The sequence below is a fragment of the Ruditapes philippinarum genome, unplaced genomic scaffold (genome assembly GCF_026571515.1).
Source record: "Ruditapes philippinarum isolate M1 unplaced genomic scaffold, ASM2657151v2 ctg595_1_1_1_1, whole genome shotgun sequence".
NCBI lineage: Eukaryota > Metazoa > Mollusca > Bivalvia > Venerida > Veneridae > Ruditapes > Ruditapes philippinarum.
The window spans coordinates 90,294-110,456 of record NW_026862203.1 but is presented as its reverse complement, the minus strand read 5'-3'; the positions used below and the strand labels follow the sequence as shown (position 1 = coordinate 110,456).

Below are 20,163 nucleotides of genomic sequence, written 5' to 3'. Positions count from 1 at the left end.
AACTGCTTCAACACTAATCAAACTTGGCACAAATGTTTACTGGATCATTGCCCTTGCAACAACATGCTCAGGCTTAAATTTTTTGTTACCATGGCAACGAGGGGACATCTCAAAATTGCCAAAAATCACTATTTTGCGTTGATTTTTTCCATCAAAATTGATTTCAAAGTGCTGCAACTTCTCAATAGATTGAGATAGAGTCAAATGCTTTTCAGTGTTGGTTACACGTTACCTTATGATCAATCTGGGGTCATTTATAGCCTCTCACAAGTCCAAAATTTTCTTGGCGATGAGGGGGACTCCATCCCTCATCAAACCCCCCAAACAGAAGGGGGCACATCCCCCTTCTGGCAACCCCCTGTTTTTTTTCTTTTGGTTGGGGGGCCGCGCCGAAAAAGAGGTCACTTTTTTAACAACATTTCTCAAACAAAAACAAGTGTTGGGGGCCTAAATAAGGCATTTTTTCACCATTTGAGACAACAAAAGGGGGGGGTGAAAAAGGCGTTAAAAGGCGTGTATGTAACGTAATGGGTTAATAAACAGGTATACATAGAATTTGATATGTTTTTATTCGGATACAAAATCAGTTACAAATAAGAATGTATGAAGGAAAACTATAAAAAATTATCACATGATCTCAGCCTAATATCCATGTCATCAAGGTTAACATGAGCCAAAATATTTCAAGAAAATCAAACTTGATCAAAATGTATAAGATTTTAAGAAAAGTAAACAGATTCAAGATTCAAAGAATAATTAACATGTTATGAGTGATAAATGACTGATTTTGCAGTATTAATCATCAAATTTCTACTGAGTAACTTAAGCAGTATTTTAGGGCCAATTTTGAATATTTTGACCTCATTTGGATTGTAGTCATGGTTTGCAATGCATAAATTACTTTCTTTGTTCACTTCACAACTTTACTATTAAATACTTTTTGGCCGGGTTGCACAGGTGCAAACCCGGGTTATAATATGGTGAATGTCGGGCGGCGGGTGGTGGGCGGTCGGGGAAAAACTTTTTGTAACAGTGTTCTCAACAACGTCTTATCACAGGCTCTTGATATTTGGCATACAGCATTGACACATGGTCGCTCATCCACTTCTTGTTTATCAATTTTGTTAAAAAAATTTACATTAATGGTCAATGGTAGGAAATTTTTGTAACAGTTTTCTCAGCAACTACTCATAACAGCCTCTTGATATTTGGCACACGGCATTGACACTTGGTCCCATACCGTGGTATTCGATTTCAAGTCTGTCGCTTATCCACTTCCTGTTTATTGACTTAGTTAAATTTTCGACATTAATGCTCAATGGTAGGAAATTTGCGTAACAGTTTTCTCAGCAACTACTTATCACAGCCTCTTGATATTTGGCATAAGGCATTCACACGTGGTCCCATACCTTGGGATTCGATTTCAGGTCTGTTGCTCATCCACTTCCTGTTTTCTGACTTAGTTAAATTTTCGACATAAATGGTCAATGGTAATTTTTTTCGTAACATCACAGCATCGTGATATTTGGTATACAAATGCAACCCGGCCTTTCCTGTCTTTGACCCATTTTTCAAAATTATCATGAAAATTAGTGTGAAACTGGAGGCATGCCTCCTTAAAATTTTTGTCCGAGTCTTAGAGTTGTTAAGGTATGAAACAATGTTGGTGAACGAATAACAAAAAATAAATCTGAAAAAAATAGTTTCTGACATTATCAGACATTATCTGAAATAATACATGCAATCTCTTTCAGACCCTTAAGTTACCTTTAAGTTTTAAAAATATATAATTATATATCATGATGTTTTTTCCCTTTTCTCCCAAATCATTAAAGCAGGAGAAAATAAAATGGCAAGACAAGTGTAAATATTTCAGGATTAGCGCCTTGCTGATACGGAGTTAAAACTGAGTGAGGCATTCAGAGAGATATATTTGACCCTTTTGTCTTGAATGATCTAGTGCTGTATTTAAGGAAACTTATCCAATGACTTTGGTTTTATCAAAATTCACTTGAAGTCAAGAACTCTCTAAAAATTTATTCAACAATATTTGAGCATAATGTACTAATTTTTCAGGACCATTTTACAAGTGATATATATCATCTGGAAATCGCGTAGTTATATATTCTTCACAATCTATACCTTAATCATCAGTACATTGTATTATTCTAATAACCAATATTTCTGCATATAAAGTAAATTTTGATAAAACCAAGTCATTGGATAGGTTTCCTTAAATACAGCACTAGATCATTTCTATTCTAAGCGTCCCAATTTTGCATATCTTTCATTTCTTTTCTTAGCGTCCCAATTGATATCTGGAAGAAAATAAAATTTTATGCTTTAGGCTTTTAGATTAATGGAGTTCCTTTAACATTGAAGAATGTAGATTAAAAAAAAACTTTTTGGTTGGTTTTCTTTTTGAATAAATGTTATTGTTCCCAGTTTTTTTTGACTTCTTGAAAAAGTATTTTTATTAAAGGCATAATTTATAACCGTCACTAAAAATGTTCAATTCATGCAGTTCGAAAATGTCTTTTTTTTTTAAAAATTGTTGTTTTGTAAACCCATCACACCTTGCACTTTTATCATTTTTCATATTCTTTTATGCTAAAAAACTTCATCATTTGAGAGAAAACATTCAAGGTTTAGAAATTCGTCGTAAGTCAACCTAGTAACTACACAATTTCTCAACCAACTATCTATCAATGATTGACTCTGCAGTCAAATTAATCTCATTATTATGAAACAAATTTTCATAATAAAAACAAGTTCTTTCTTGTATACTCTTTTTGTCATGAGTAAATGTTCAATAATCTATTTCTGTAAAAGGTATCACCTTTTTCTGAGCAATGTGATGTCTCTAAACTTAAAAAATGATCAGTAGTTTTTTATCTAGATTTTATATAGATGTATATATTGACCTAATTATAGCTCCTCTTATTTTGTTTGATCTCAACTTAGCTCATTTTGTAAATGTAAAAGCCTTTCATTTGTCAAATTTTGCTCTAAAAATATAAGTTCATCCATTAGCTGTTTTTCAAATATTTTTCTTATACCTTAAAAGAGCTTTAAAATGGTTTTTACTCTTATTTCCATTAAGAAGTGTTTCTTAAAAAAAACTCATCAAAATAACAAACATTATGTAATTTTAAAAATATTTTTATATAAAAATAATCAATAGTATACACTGTTAAACAACATTGAAATTTAACTTCATTTTTTTTCTTGTTAATACTATTTAAAAAAATCAATATCGTGTAAAAGAGCATTGTTAAATTTCCATACCATGATTCACATGAATGAAACAAATATCTAAATATATTATTCAATGATCATACGTATAGCTAGCATCAATGTTACAATTTCTTATATATTGATACAAATCACTTGATAAGAGAAAAAAATCTAATCTACCTTGCTGTATAGGATTTATTGTGTGTCGCCATGTATATTTTTGACATCACTATGCAAGACTTTCAAAGGGTCAAATTTTTTCTTCAATTATATCTAGTAGAACATTACATATTATTATTTATTATTATGATTATGTAATTCAGGAATTTGTACTAGATTATAGTCTCCACAAATTAGTAGGGTATTTTTCATTAAAGGTATCAGTAACATCAAAAATACTTTTAAAGAAATTTGGACTACATGTATATTAGGGGCATAGATATTAACTAATGTGAAAGTTGAAGAGTAATTTTTGACAGAGTTATGTCCCTTGGACTTAGAAAAATTCCAAGTATATTTCAGTTTTCATTCATTTTCTTCGCAAAGGTTGCACATACTGAAATGAAATTTAGTATACAGATTTATCATAAGGATATATAGGTCAAGTTCTGTTTTAAGTACTATTGAGCAATTTTTGACAGATTCATGCCCTTTAGACTCAGAAAAATTCCAACTTAGGGCATGTATCATTTTCTTCAAAGAGGTTGCACATACTGTAATTAAATTTTGGTATACAGATTTATCATAAGAATGTTAAGGTCATGTTTCCTTTTAGGTATAAGAATTCAATAAAAACAGGTTGGTTGAATATGGTTATTGACTATTATTTACAATTAGAAGGACAGTCAAACTTTTCAAATGGTCTATATGTCAACCAAGGTTTGTTCAACCTATAGTTCGAAAGGTAAATTTCATTTCCATGTACACTGCCCATTATGTATACTGCCATTGGGGGTCATATGTGTTTCACAATACAAACATCTCTTGTTCATTAAGGTACCTTTGCTTCATACAGAATACTTGTATCATAGTTAATATTGTTCATATTATACAACTTAATTAACCTTGGATTTGCATTTTAAGGAATATCATATTTATCTTTTTTTTTTACTATGTTTCTTTTTTAAAAAAAAATACTTTTTTTGTTGTTGTTTTGTTTGTTCTGAGCATTTAGTTAGGTACCGTTTCATGTTTACAGTGGTATTAAATATAACACTTATCCATAATAGTGTATCTTTTTAATAGCAGAACTGTACAGATTTTATTATAAAATAATACATTCTATCTACACTATTTAATGAAATTTATACAATGATATCAGTATTAAATGTTACATGTTTTTAAGAAACATATTTCTGTTTAAAATATTGTGATTTGTAAAACATTTTCTGATTACAGTTAAATCATCATTTATTTTTAAACCAGATGTATTTTGTAATGTTATTTAGTCTTAGATTATTACAATAACCACGTTAAAATAAGTGTCTAAAATTATGAAAAGTAAACATTAAGCTCATCAGTTTACAGTGTACAATAATGTCAGTGATATTTATATAACTATTCATTATAATTTATGTAGGCTGATTTTCTGTCCTTATTTAGACAATTTGAAGATTTTGATAAAGTTCTGTTCTGTATAGCTGCTTGTGAACAATGTACATGTTTCAGCAGACCAGACAACAGTTTGAGGACCTGGCACATCCTTAACAACAACCTGTCCTTTAGTGCAGTCCCCTGATATCTCTTCTATGGTATTGTTGTCATAGTAACAAACAAACACTGTCCCATCATCTGACATTGTCAAGCCATAAGGCTTATCTTTACAGACATATTTACCTTTCACCTCACACTGCCAGTTTAGCTTGGTAATTGTTTTCATTCCAGAATCAGATACGTAGATACAATTGTCACTTGTTGTAATATAGAATGGATTTATAAAAATATTGTCATCTTGAATTGTCTGTAAAACAGTCCCATTGATAAGAAGGATTTGAACTTTAGCTGGACTCAAAAATGACACCACCATTTTATCTTTATGACAGCTAATACCATGACAGGTACCATCAACCTTCAGAGTATGTTTCTTCTTGAGGTTATTGCTGGAAACAGATAAGAACTGAATAGTTTGATTGCAAGGAAGAGTGACAGCAAGTTCATTTTGTGAAACTGATGTGACTTCCCATGGTGTACTATCAAAGCATTGTTGAGCCAGTACAGACATTTTGCTCATATCAACCATTTTTACAGCACTGTTACCACTATCTGTGATGATAAGAAGATCAGGAGAAAGGAGAGTCATTCCTGTTATTGTGCATTCATGATTATCTTGTGATGTTTTGATACAGATTTTATCCATGTGTGAACATTGTCTGGACTTCAAATCAGGATTTAATGTTCTTTCTTTCAATGTTCCCATTGACTCATCTTTATCAAGGAGATTTGATATTGCCTCATTTGGTTCAAAATTGTATTCTTTGACTTTATATTCTGTGAGCTTAGCAATACTTTGCTTGTAATCTTTTATTATCTGTTCCATGTGTTTTAGTTCTATGAACAAATCATTTCCTTTCTTAGATGCATTGAAATGTTTAATGGCATCAGAGGATGACTTCAGGGATTTCGAAACATCTCCACATTCTGTTTCTACTTTCATCAAATTTTTGTTATTGTCTTTTTGAATGACTTTTGCAGCCTCCTCGACTTGTCTTTCCATTTCATCTAGTCTTTGGTTCATTTTAGATCGGAATGTCTTTAGTTCAGACAATGCATCTGTCAAAGACTTGTTTGATTTATCATTCATTTTCTTCATGTCTTGAAGTGTTTTGCTAGATTTCTCAGTCATGTCATCAATTTTCTTCAATATATCTTGATATTCTGTGCTGTTGATAACCTGGCCTGAAATATCAGGTATATAATTGACTTGACAAGATGTTGCTGTATGCTCCAGTGTAACACAAACACTACAGAGGAGAGCCTTGTGATCATGGCAGTAAAACTTGATCATCTCCATGTTGTGTTTAGGACATGGTTTGGTGAAGTTATCTGACTGTGTTGGAGTAACAGGTGACATGGTCTGAGGCATGCTGGTTTTGTCTAGTAGAGTATGATCTCTTGACAATTTATGTTTTCTGTGAAGTGTATAACATGTTTTGCACAAATGTTCCGAGCAGTTTGTACAATAACCATAAGCTGGAAGTCTAGATCCATCCTGATCACATGGCTGACAATAAACTTGAAGATCTTCATCAGAACCAATAGAGATTGTTGAAGATGAAAAATGTTTGGTGGCTTTTTTACCTGGGACAGCCATGACTTCCCTGAAATATAAGATAAATACAATAATGGACCTAACATGATGACATGTTTACTATAATATGTTAGTATCAAATCACATGTCCGAACTCTCAAGTGTTTAAATTAAGCTTTGTTTTAATGTTTCTTCCTTGAATAATTTGTTGGCATGATGCAGAAATAATAAAATGCATGTTGAATCATATGGGCAAATGTCTATTTTTCTCCATTACTCATCAATATCTTGTAATTTCCTTGAGTTTTAGGTAGTTGTTATATTCTTGACATTTTGGTACAATCTCATCTTTGAAAGTTTTGTTGTAAAAATATACATGTATCATCTGGTACAAAGTCAAATGCATTTTCTTCTTCATTATTATTTTAGTAATTTGATTGAAAATATTTATATTGTTTAAAAAAATACCTTCATGTTTGACTTGTTATTTTTTGTGGGTTTTTTGTTGTTGTTGTTGTTTTAAAACTTTTATTGAGAAATTTATTCGTTCTTGAGGCATATGTTGGTGTCATACATATAAAAGTGATAATTGTGTTGTCCAACAGTTTAATAGATACTACAAATTAACAATAATATTTAAGAATGTATTTGACTTATTTGACCTTTGTGAAAATAGAAAACAAAATAAAGAGATCTAAGTTAAACTTGCACAGCCTAAAATTTATAGTAACATACCTTGAATTATTTCCCAAGTTTAACTTAATGGTCTTAAAGACATTATTTTGACGTTGAATTTTATGAATAAGAAAATTTAAAATAAAAATCCAATATGTCTTCCTTCTCTCCGGTGTAATTCAATTATACTTCCTAGTATCAAAGGTAACCAAGTTTGATGATAACAACTGGTCTGTTCGAGTTTAAATGTAAATATGGCGATACCACATGTAATTGATAAATCCACAAATTTTTAAACTTTGATACCAAAAGTGAATTCTTTCAGCATCTAAGATGTAAGAATTTTTAGAATGAATAGTCCAGTGACATTTATTGCTTGTAAGTTTCATATTAAATATATTAATAAGGGTTAAATCAACTTGCTTTAAAGGGAGGTCACTTTGTAAATTAAATTTCTGTTTATGGGAACTATTTACAATCTACCTGTAAATAACCTATTTAAATGAAGGTTAAAGTCGATTATTCAGTCCATTGAACTAATTTATTAAATGCACGTATGTAACTGCTTAATAAACAGGTATACATTGAATTAAAAATTTTATTGTTGATATGTTTTTTATTTGGTTACAAAATCAGTTACAAATAAGAATGTATGAAGGAAAAATTAAAAATTATCTCATGATCTCAGTATTGAAGGGGCTTATATATACAGGCAGATTGATTTGCTTCAACCTTGTTTTTCATCCTTATACCAATATCATCAAGGTTAACATGCCTTCAGATGAGCCACATTCTATTTCAAGAAAATCAAACTTGATCAAAATTCACTAAGATAAGAAAGTAAAAAGATTCAAGATTCAAATAATAATTTACATGTTATGTTCAATTAGTGACTGCAATTAGTAACTGATTTTGCAGTATTAATAATCATACTTCTACTGTGTTGTAACTAAAGCAGTAAGGGCCAATTTTTTTCATTTTTTGACCTCTATTTGGTAATATACTTGGATAGTAAGCACCATTTGCAATGAATAAATTACTTTCTTTGTTCACTTTACAACACTTTAGTTTTAAACACATTTTTAATTATCATGAAAATTAGCATGAAACTATAGGCCGGCTGATATGATGCCGCTTTAAAATTATTATCTGACAGTTTTGAAGGTATTGATCGATGTCTGTGTGTGAAAAACAAAATAATTGCAATAAAAATAAAACAATAAATACTAACAGTCTTCAGTTACAAAAAACAACAAAAAAACAATTTATATATCATGTTTTTTTCCTTGTTTCCCAGGAAGAGATTGAATCTTTAAAAAAGGTGGTAACAAAATGGCAAGAGAAATGTAAATATTTCAAGAAGTGCCTTGCTGACACGGAGTTAAAACTGAGTGAGGCATTCAGAGAGATATCTGACCTTAGAATGGACAGGGAACCACCTTCACCAACATCTGTACAAAAGGTAATATAATATTTCATCTTTCTGTAGGAAAATAAGTCATTACAAGACCGGTAAGTTCCTTATTATGTTAAATTAAGGTGTTAAATGTTTCTTAAATCAAAACAAAACCTAGCGTATCATATGTGCAGAAATTTTCTTCAAATGACAATACAAAGTGCATTTTCCTACGTTTTGTGGTTTTTGACAACATTGTTTGAATTGTGTGAAAAATGCACATGCAGCGATAGTAATTCACATGAAGCGGTATAATTTGGTACCAAAATAAATGAAAATAAAGCTTTCTTTTTGCACTTAAGACACAAAAAGACACAAAATCAATCATTTTATTGACATTGTTTATCGTAGAAGTCCATATAAAATTTTGTTCGAAGGTCTGTAGCCTACAAATGTTCTTTGCAAGTGTTTAGTAAGTAAAACGAACAATTTCTGGAATTAAGTAGCACAAAAACAAAATAGTAAGTTTCACGCACAGTTTCCAATAGCTTTCTAAAATGTGACGAAACTATTTTATAATTCTTTTGGTTACTAATTTGCAAGTGTGTTCCGTCTACCGTGACAGAGAAACAAATGTCGAGAAAGTATTTTAATAATGAGTCATACTATTTCATAATATTCTATCGCTGCATGTGCTTTTTTCAGACAATTCAAACAATGTTCTCAAAAACCACAAAACTTAGGACAATGTACTTTGTAATGCCATTTGAAGAAAATTTCCGTGCATATGATACGCTAGGTTTTGTTTTGATTTAAGAAACATTTGACACCTTAATTTAACATAATAAGGAACTAACCGGGGCTCAGCAGTCGCCTTTTTCTGGTGGGTATTACTATACATGGTCATGTGATTCCCCCTCTGTGATAATTATATACCGGTACATATATAAAATTTCACTTAGATATGGTAACAACCTTGATTAAAACAAACAGGATCTTTAAACCTTTGTTTAAATTAAAGACTACTTCTAAAACAATTTTTATAAAATGTTACTGTTAAACTCATGTCTTAAGATCTCTCATTGATAAACTTGTTTAAGGATTTCTTCTGACAAGCTTTTTCAGTTTTAGGAAATCTGTTAAAAAAAACCTTTGTTTATGAAATCCTTATAAACCTTTGTTAAAAGACTTATAATCTATGTCTTAAAAGATTTATAATCTATGTCTTAAAAGACTTATAATCTATGTCTTAAAAGACTTATAATCTCTGTCTTAAAAGACTCATAATCTATGTCTTAAAAGACTTATAATCTATATCTTTAAAGACTTCATTAATGTAATCTATGTCTTAAGACCTCTTACTGATCAACCTATAAATTATTTTTGTTACACACTTACATGACAGTGTTTAATTAAAGCAAATCTCCAAATGCCAATTAGAGTAATCTATTCTTTAAGGGTAGGAATTTTGTATTTTGAGTTGTTCATTAATTGTTTTATGAAGAAAATAGGTTAATTTATTATGTGCTTATTTTTGTAAATGAAATAGTGAAACAGCTTGAAAACTTACTAACTATGGCTACTATAATATTGACTGACTACTTCCTTCACGCGTTCAAATTATACTTTAATGCAGTATGATATACCGGTAATAAACACTGTGAATAATTAATTGACTTTGTACCCTTTGACATAGTAAAACTTTATGTTCATTTTACTTTGTGTTATTGCATGACTTTACAAGCAGTCAGAAACACAGGCTCCTGTAGCCCAGAAAACTTCAGATGAACATCAAGAGATGGTCTCCACTCAACAGAAAGATACATCTGCAGTACCTAAACCTAAACCGAAGAAAGAAATCCGAGCTAGATATTTGGAAAAGGTATGCTTATATTTGTTTCTTTCATTAGAAATAAATGATTTTAACTGGAAAATAGGACACAGCAAATTTTGGTACCCTTTCCCTCTCATAAAAGTATATATTTATCATCTATTTTTTTCTTTCTTCAAAAATCCCCCTTTACAAAATATGTACATGTTTTTAAAATATTACCTGCCTTTTCCTGCACTTAACAATATGCTACTTTAATTTGATTTCTTTGAAACATTAATGTATGTAATATTTTACATCATGGGTATTGTCACTCACTGCACATGCAGCAAAATTGCCTGAAAATATGCCCTTCAACATATCAGGTACTGTTCTTCCAGATTACAGAAAGAGAGAATTTTTGAAGGTTTAACTTATTCACTGCAAACAATGTTGGTAAAACGGAGGCACCTGTTTTTTCCACCGTTATATAGGCTCTGGCTAACATTCTCAATTGTGCAGTTTTAAACAATTTTTTATTCTGACTGAAGAGATAACCTTCACACATTGATAATCCATCTCTAGTTAGTTATCTTATTCCAATCTTTGTTTGGAATTTTGATATTCAGCCACCAACATTGTATTTTGTTGCAATTTATGAAATGTGCTGGCATTAAACTGAAACATATTTGACTTTTGAATGCTAGTCAATTCTGTTAGAAAACATAAGGAATGAATATAAATTTTTTAAACATAGAATTATATTTGTAAACCAGTCACATACAAGAACCCAGTCTGCCGAGTCAGAGGCATTCCCTGTGTCTGATCAAATATATGACAAGATTGCTGAGTGGTTTCCAAATCTTAATCAGCGGCAGGCAAGAGAGCTTCAACTATACAAATCTGGAGATCTTCAAGGAAAGGTACATGTAAATGTTTGTGATATCACTATTTCATAAAAATTATGAAAATTTCATCAAAAGTGATCAAAAAATTTATCAATTGTTTTTGCAACAGAAAAAAACAACTGAAGGCTGCTTTAATAGTTATTCTTATTTATATTCCATTCTTGTCAGGTAAGCATTGATTTTACAAAATGAAGGGTTTAGAATTTGGGAACATAATTATGTGTAATTTAAGTAACCCAATAGAAGAAACATACAGGTATGTGTAATTAAAGTGGCCACCAGAAAAAAAAAACTTACATGTAATTTAAGTAACCACAAGAAATACAAGTAATTTTAGTAGCCACAATGAAAACATGTCTAATTTTAGTAGCCACAAAAAACACACACATATGTGTAATTATAGTAGCCATAAGAAACAAGAAAAATATAATTATGGGTGTGGTGAGTGATTGCAAGTATAAGTTGAAAGCCAAAGTTGCCATTAGGTCACTTTAACTAGCAATTGAAAACTACATTATAGAATTCTTATAACTTAGCATGAACATGAATAGACATCAAAAACTTTTATGGGTACGGACCACCTTTAAAGCTACCTACCTTTGATTTTCTGCTATAATATTAATAATATATGTAACTCTAGTTCATACCCTTTAAAGGGAAAACACAGGCAAAATTTTCATTTCTTAGTTTTTAATTTTTCATTCATTATTCTGTAAATGTTCTTAAAATGAATGTAGACATTCTAGACAGTCACAGGAACAAAATTTTTCTCCTTAAAAAGAATAAAATGCTTTTTTCCTAACTTGACCCACATCACCAGGGTCAGGTTAGAGCGTTAAGATTTCATAATAGTTGTGACAGTAAACTGTTGAAACGTTTAAGATCATGCCAAATGAATGACTTAGACTTGTTTAATCATACAATATCCAAATTATTTGTTAATGTAACTTCCATGGTTAGTTCAAGTCACATGACTTGTTTTAAAACTACTCGGTGATTCTGTTGGCGTCTAAATTTCGTTCAATATACATGTACATGTATATAGATATATTTACCCTTCAAACCCAAAATATATAAAATTTAAACAGAAATTTATGCTGGGACTCTAAAAAATGTCATAATGAGCGTGATTTGAGTACATAAGATCATTTTTGTATTTTTGTCATTCATAATTTTGCCTTAGTATCCCTTTAAAATGCATATATAACTAATAATGCTTTCTTATTCATGTAATGATAAATATTCTTGCATGATAATGGATGTTTCAGTTGAACTTGTTGACAGCAGAGATAACAGATTTTGTATCAGACATTGGTAAAATGCTGTATCTGGAGAAGGAGGATGAGGTAGATATATAAGCCGGGTCACGACAAAACCAACATAGTACGTTTGCCACCAGCATAGATCCAGACCAGCCTGCGCATCTGCGCAGTCTGATCAGGATCCATGCTGTGCGCTTGCAAACCTTATTACAAGTAGTGAAACTGATAGCGAACAGCATGGATCCTGATCAGACTGCGCGGATGCGCAGGCTGGTCTTGATTCATGCAGGTCGCAAACGCATTATGTTGGTTTTGTTGTGACGCGATAAAGGCTTTTTAGATCATCTACACATTGTTTGTTTTTTCAAGCACAAAAAATATAATTATATTCTTAATAGTGCAATTTAACATGCGAAAAGAACACAAATAGTAAAAAATACAAAATGTATGCTGAACTATGAGGTGTGTTAAAAAAGGGTGTGTACTGCGTCTCAACTGTTCACATCTTTTAATTGTGTGGCGATGTTTCATTACCATGGTTATTTAAATGCTCATAGCTTGGGAAGAGAATAAAAGTTAATAATAAAGGCAAAACTTCCTATGTAAGAAATAAAGACACCCTTTTGTTTCATATGAATCAAATTTGTTTTTATGAAACAATTAAAAAAAAGGACAGCAAGACTCTACAAACTTTTTGAACATTCCAGTTGTAGTATGTTATTGCATGGAAAAGTCACTTTCATTACCATGTAAGTCAATTGGTTTATTGATATCATACAGCATCAAAACATATCTTTTCTTATTCTGTGCATTATAAATAACACACTTGTTGTTCAGTTGTTAAGTGAAGCATGAAAACAACCTCCTTGGTAACCCAGGCTTTTTACCGTATTAAATGTAGTATATATGGAATGTGTACCATGGTAAAATACGTGGATGGAAAATAATAATAAATATCTTTTCTGTAGGGAAAAACTATGCAGACGCCAAAGTATTTTAACTCCCAAGTTGCTGCAAAGAAGCAAAAGGATGCAAAAGACTTCAAAGATGAACAAGCAAAGCAAAGTAAAAATTCAGTTCTTTTTAATGGACAACAAGCTTGTGCTAAACTACGAGAGGCCTTTGACATTTTATCAGCAGCCCTTAAACTGCAGGTATGCTTTCCTTTTTTTAAATCTTTCTTCTTTTTTTGTTTTTCTTGTTTCTGAACCATTTTATCACATTTTTAACTCATATGTTGACAGTCAATCTACCTTAAAATGAACTTCCAGTTATAACCAATTTCGCCACATGTTACCAGCTAGTAATCCTACATGATATCTGAATCAGTGGTGAGATACAAATGACCATTGGACAAGATGTTCTTGGTCCGTTGTCACTGAGTAATTTTGTTTCGCGGAGCCAGATCTAACCAGCGTTACCCTGGATTTATACAAATCCGATGATCACCCTGGTGAGCCAAGTGAGCGGACTCAAAGTCAAAGAGCAGGATACTTTTTAATAACTGTTAACTATTATCTGAGTAAAATACAGATACAGTCAAACATGTGTTAAAGACCACATGAATAAAGATCATCCTGTAAATTAAGGCAACTCTTTGACAAGCCTTCATTTATAAAAATACAGCAGAGTAAACTGTGAATAAAGACCATTTGTCAATAAAGGCCACGTTCAATCTGATTAAAATCAATAATTACTGCTACACATTTGGGTCTGAAGGTCATCTTATCGTGACCTTTTAAACAGCCAATCATTGATAAGCTTTCACGAGTTTGAAAGCAATTGCAGTTTCTAAATCTTATTGCTGGAAAACCAATATATAAAAATGTACTGAGTAGGTAATAATTCACAATTTCAAGAACAAACCTGGTGTTGTCCATATAGCCGGCAGCTAAAATGGCAAAACAATCAATATTGTGTCTATAATTTCCAGTTTATTTGTTTCAAATTACTTCAAACATTTTTTTTCCTAACAATAATCAATAATTTGTTTTTTCTTTCCTCAAAGAGCAACATTTTGATACTTCGTCAAATGCCCACCTGTAAATAGCTTTCTTGCGAAATCCAAATCACAATGAAGGCGAAACAAATAAGATGGCAATCAGATCTACATGCAAGAAATAACTGAATTTTAGTCTGATTGAGGCCAATTGTATGGTCTCTCCTTTGGATGGCCTTTGCTCACACTGATTTATACTGATAAACACCATGTTTCCTTGCAGCATAATGAGTATGAGGCCATGTATCGCTCATTCAAAATCAGTCAACAGCGGAATCATATCCGACGTGAAATATTCATGGGTCGTTTGCCAGTATCGACACTCAGAGAATTTGACAGAATTCAGAGGAAAAAGATGCAAGAGTCAGATGTTGCTGATAGTCTTCTTCATGCTTATTTCAAGTTTGTAACTTTATTAAATAATATAATATTTCGTCGTTTTTTGTTGCCAAGCATATTTGCAGTTTGTTGATGATTTCTTTCTTAAACCATACAGATTTCTGTATGGCCTTGGTCATATACATGTATGCTGTCAGACTAATAATTTTTAATTGTTTAATCTATTTTTCTTGTAACAATGCCTTTGTGAAATTTTTGCTATAATGAACATATGAATTGTTCAGTAACACAATCATTTCCCATTTATTTTCTTGCAGTATCAGTTATGGTGGTGGAGCCGGGGTAAATACCTTTGGAATGCGACATAATCAAGCTGGGAACCAGTATTACCGCGGCAATTCATCAGAAATGTCAATTCACTCAGATACCATAGAAGTAAGTGAGATTTATGTCAATTTATCACCTGCGTACTGATATATAACCTTGCTTGGCATGTAGAAATAACACTCTAAATGTGTGATTGTTCTAGTTCCGGTCCCTCCATGTCAAAAACATATTATTGCAAGGGGTATCATGTCCACATGTCTTCATACGCATCTCTGGTAAGTGGTTACAGTCGTGGAAAGTCCCTACTCTGCCTCTACTTTGTAAAAAAAAAAATATAAAGAATGAACATTGAAATGAAGCACCACTATTAACCTTACCTAGGGTCTTTCAAATAGAAATAGAGCGGTGATATTTATACACATATGATAATCACGCTCAGGTAAAAAATTGATATGAGGCATAATTTATCAGAGGGGAAAGAGTTTACATTGCGCATCTCCAGACCATTCTATTTAAAAGACCCTGCTGAACCCTACTGAAACCAAGCATAGTGTTTTATTTGTAACATGGGAGTTAACTCTTTAAAGATAAATCTTTGATAAATCTTAAGTTGTTTCCCTTGTAACTTATTTACAAAAAAATAAATTGGTCAAATGTAGCATTACACTGATTAATTAATAACTGCAGATTTATTTAGTAATTAAATTGGAAATATTGTAATCCTGCAGGACAAAGAATGATTAAGGCTGTATTTGGCTTGTTTAACATATTTTAAACTCATTTATCATTAGCTGCCTCAATCCATCATCATCATCATCATCATCGGATATCATTGTATTCTATGACAAATAGGGTAAAACTTGCTAAGTTGAAAGCATGATGAATTGTCAATATTGATATCATCTTGTCATTTTATGTTACCAATGACATTTTGTACAAGTTACTACTTTACACCCCCATCACAATGTCTATTTCATATTAATCCTATTAAAGTTGCCATGTTGCCATTAATTATTATATATATATATATATATATATATATATATATATATATATATATATATATATATATATATATATATATATATATATATATATATATATATATATATATATATATATATATATATATATATATATTAAGTTGTTATATGTCTTGTCGATTTTGCAATTTGCTGTTTCCAGTAGTTGCCATTGCCATTTAAATTCTCAAGTTGATGTTTAAAAGATAATAGTGAAAATGCAGAAAATTAATACAGCCTTTTTATTTTATTCCAGCTTGCCATATTTTCAGGTACAATTGAGGTTTTCAGGTTGCCATAGTTCTGAATTTTATTTTGTTATTAATAAAATTTAATGCTCATGTAGACATTTACACTGCAACCTTTGAAGAGTTGCTGGCCTTTGGTAGAGCAATAATCCCTTTACAAAAACAGGTTAGCAGTTGTACCCAAAGTAAGACCTAACCAATAATGAGATCTTCATCTCTCAGAAAATAGCAATATCTTCATCTCCTAAAGGGTTTTGTTATACAGAGATGGTTCTGTATTAGACAAGATGTCACTAAGATAAGGTCTTATCATCATGCGCCCTTGTCCTATTTCTTCTCTTATTTATGAAGTTTTATTTAGATTTTTATTTCAATATCTAAATTGTGTTTAATTTGTTTCAGGTGAAATTGTTCAGGTTTTACTTTTTCATTTCTTCTACTGTCAGATCTCCTGATGAGTTGTTCTAGGTTGATTTCCAAGACTTGTTTTATTTTGATTGAAATTTTATGGTTTATTTTATAGTTTGATATTTAAGACATGCTTTAGATTTGTATTAATTATTTTATTATTTTCTTAAATGATTATTTTGTAATCAACCAATATTACCTAAAAATTTACACATATTTTTGCCTCTAAATATCCCCATAAACATGTAGGTTTGGTTTAATCCAAGTTATCTATTTAACCCTTTAAGTGCTGGACCCGAAAGCATTAAGTCTTTGCCACCAGTATAGAGCCAGGCCAGTCTGCACATCCGTGCAGTCTGACCAGGCTCTATATTGTTGGCTGACAAATTTTAAATATTCATATTGATATCCCTAAAAATTGATAATGGACAGTCCCAAAAATGGAAGTGGGACAAGTCCATTTAAGATATTCAGCATGTTCAGGGTCAATGCATGTATTTTGGTATTTGAAAGAGTACGGTATTGATCAAAATTTGTTTTGTTTTTTGTTTGATGTTTCAGGGTAATTTTTATTCATGTTTGTTCTGATGAATCGTATCTATTATAATAAATACATTTACCCCCAGCAAAGTAATTTAAGCTGGTACCCAATTATGAGTTATCATACATAAAATCATTTCATTTATCTTATCACAAACATACAAATATATGATTTTTTCCCATGGCTGTAAAACAGAGATAAAATGATACAGCTTACAAAATAGTAAAAAAGTAATTATTTCAAAATATTTCACAAATATTTTACAAGTCCTTCAGTCACAACAGAGCAATTAGGAACTACAAAACGACTGTAATTTAATAGGTAACTAGATATGTCTACCTCTATTACAGTATGATGATTAGCGAGGTAATTTAATACCTCATATCAGTGCCCTCGTTCCACATTATCAAATATTTTAATAATATCAATAATTTTAACAGTCATTATTATCTAAAATCAATCTTTGAATGTAGACACTCAAGAGTGACCTTGCATAAATTGTGGATAAATGAAAGATTGAAAAATATTATTGTTACATTTTGACGTTAAAAACATCCAAAGTAAATTTGGTAGGTGTGCAGGTGTTGCCAATGTTTTCCTTTATTGTCCCCCGCCTTTTCGAAGAAAAAAGGGGGATATAGAAATAGGCTCCGTCCGTCTGTCCGTCCGTCCGTCCGTCACACTTTCGTGTCCGGTCCATAACTTTGTCATTTATGAAAGGAATTTGAAATAACTTGGCACAAATGTTTATTATAATAAGACGATGTGTCATGCGCAACAACCAGACCCCTACCTCCAGGGTCAAGGTCACACTTGCTCATTCAAGGTCAACATTGCCTATTTGAGGGTATATGTCGTGTCCGGTCCATAACTTTCTTATCTATGAAGGGATTTTGTAAATACTTGCCATAATTGTTCACAATAATCAGACGATGTGTCATGCGCAAAAACCAGTCACCTACCTTCAAGGTCAAGGTCACACTTGGAGGTCAAATATTAACATAGTCTGTTACAGGGTATATTTCGTGTCCGGTCCATAACTTTGTCATTTATCAAAGGAATTTGAAATTACTTGGCACAAATGTTTATTATAATAAGACGATGTGTCATGTGCAACAACCAGACCCCTACCTCCAGGGTCAAGGTCACACTTGCTCATTCAAGGTCAACATTGCCTATTTGAGGGTATATGTCGTGTCCGGTCCATAACTTTCTTATCTATGAAGGGATTTTGTAAATACTTGCCATAATTGTTCACAATAATCAGACGATGTGTCATGCGCAAAAACCAGTCACCTACCTTCAAGGTCAAGGTCACACTTGGAGGTCAAATATTAACATAGTCTGTTACAGGGTATATTTCGTGTCCGGTCCATAACTTTGTCATTTATCAAAGGAATTTGAAATTACTTGGCACAAATGTTTGTTATAATAAGACGATGTGTCATGCGCAACAACCAGACCCGTACCTTCAGGGTCAAGGTCGTACTTGCTCATTCAAGGTTAACATTGTCTATTTGAGGGTATATGTCGTGTCCGGTCCATAACTTTCTTATCTATGAAGGACTTTTGTAAATACTTGCCATAATTGTTCACAATAATCAGATGATGTGTCATGCGCAAAAACCGGTCACCTACCTCCAAAGTCAAGGTCACACTTGGAGGTCAAATACTTACATAGTCTGTTACAGGGTATATTTTGTGTCAGGTCTATAACTTTTTCATAGATCAAAGGATTTTGAAAATACTTCGCACAAATAGTCACTATAATAAGAGGATGTGTCATGCTCAACACCTGCATCCCTACCTCCAAGGTCAAGGTCACACTTAGAGGTCAAAAATTAACATAGTCTGTTATAGGGTATATTTTGTGTCGAATCTAGAACTTCTTCATAGTTCAAGGGATTTTGGAATAACTTGGCATAAATAGTCACAATAATAAGCCGATATGTCAGGTACAACACCTGCACCCCTACCTCTTAAGGTCAAGGTCACACTTAGAGGTCAAAGGTTAAGAGAGTCTGTTATTTGGTATATTTTTTGTCCCATCCATTACTTCTTCATAGATTAAGGGATTTTGAAAGTACTTGGCACAAATAGTCACAATGATTAGATGATATGTCATGCGTACCATCTGTGTCCCTACCTCCAAGGTCAAGGTCACACTAAGAGGTCAAAGATTTACGTAGTCTGTTATAGGGTATATTTTGTGTCCAATCTATAACTTCTTCATAGTTCAAGGGATTTTGAAAATACTTGGCACAAATAGTCTCAATAATAAGACGTTATGTCATGCACAACACCTGCTCCCCTACCTCCAAGGTCAAGGTCACACTTAGAGGTCAAAGCTTAACATGATAGATTTTTAAATTCCGTGTTTCATTTTATTTTTTTAACAAATTTATTGTTACATTTGCAGATCTAGCATTGATCATAATTTTGGACTGAATGTCCTGAGATCCATACCTCAATTTTTTGAAATAGCACAATTTTATGCTTCATATAAAACTCCCGGGGCGGGGGACATTGGTAACTCTGTTACAAATTCTTGTTATGAATATGTTGCAGACACTGTAATAGTAGTTTTATTATTCTGTAAGCTACAGCATTTGTCTACAAGAGATGGCTTGCTAAATGAGGAGAAACTGCCCTTAATGAACAAGTGGTCTTTATTTGAGAAAGAAATCAATGTTAAAACAAAAGGATTTCAAATTTCATAACAGATTTAAAGAAGTCTTTAATTC

The 20,163-nt window shown here is 31.8% G+C and overlaps 2 protein-coding genes across 4 annotated transcripts in view; one reads left to right on the top strand and one right to left on the bottom strand.

The window, feature by feature from the left end:
• LOC132718268 (probable DNA double-strand break repair Rad50 ATPase) overlaps nt 1–20,163 on the top strand; it is a 76,201-nt gene that overhangs the window by 30,530 nt on the left and 25,508 nt on the right. For 2 of the 3 annotated variants that reach the window (XM_060701944.1, XM_060701946.1), the window contains exons 17-23: nt 8,457–8,621; nt 10,300–10,437; nt 11,142–11,288; nt 12,542–12,619; nt 13,504–13,689; nt 14,758–14,936; nt 15,191–15,308. In XM_060701944.1, the coding sequence (XP_060557927.1) occupies nt 8,457–8,621; nt 10,300–10,437; nt 11,142–11,288; nt 12,542–12,619; nt 13,504–13,689; nt 14,758–14,936; nt 15,191–15,308 (1,011 nt within the window). The remainder of the gene's footprint in view (nt 1–8,456; nt 8,622–10,299; nt 10,438–11,141; nt 11,289–12,541; nt 12,620–13,503; nt 13,690–14,757; nt 14,937–15,190; nt 15,309–20,163) is intronic. The other variant, XM_060701945.1, reaches the window with a different exon arrangement.
• LOC132718267 (uncharacterized) lies at nt 4,450–7,360 on the bottom strand. Its single transcript, XM_060701943.1, has 2 exons — nt 7,220–7,360; nt 4,450–6,554 (listed from the first exon to the last, which is right to left on the bottom strand). Exon 2 carries the CDS (start codon nt 6,545–6,547, stop codon nt 4,832–4,834), a length of 1,716 nt encoding a protein of 571 aa, XP_060557926.1. The 5' UTR covers nt 6,548–6,554; nt 7,220–7,360; the 3' UTR covers nt 4,450–4,831.

Coding starts and splice junctions, on each gene's coding strand:
- LOC132718267 (XM_060701943.1), bottom strand. CDS start 6,547: ATGGCTGTCCCAGGTAAAAAAGCCACCAAACATTTTTCATCTTCAACA.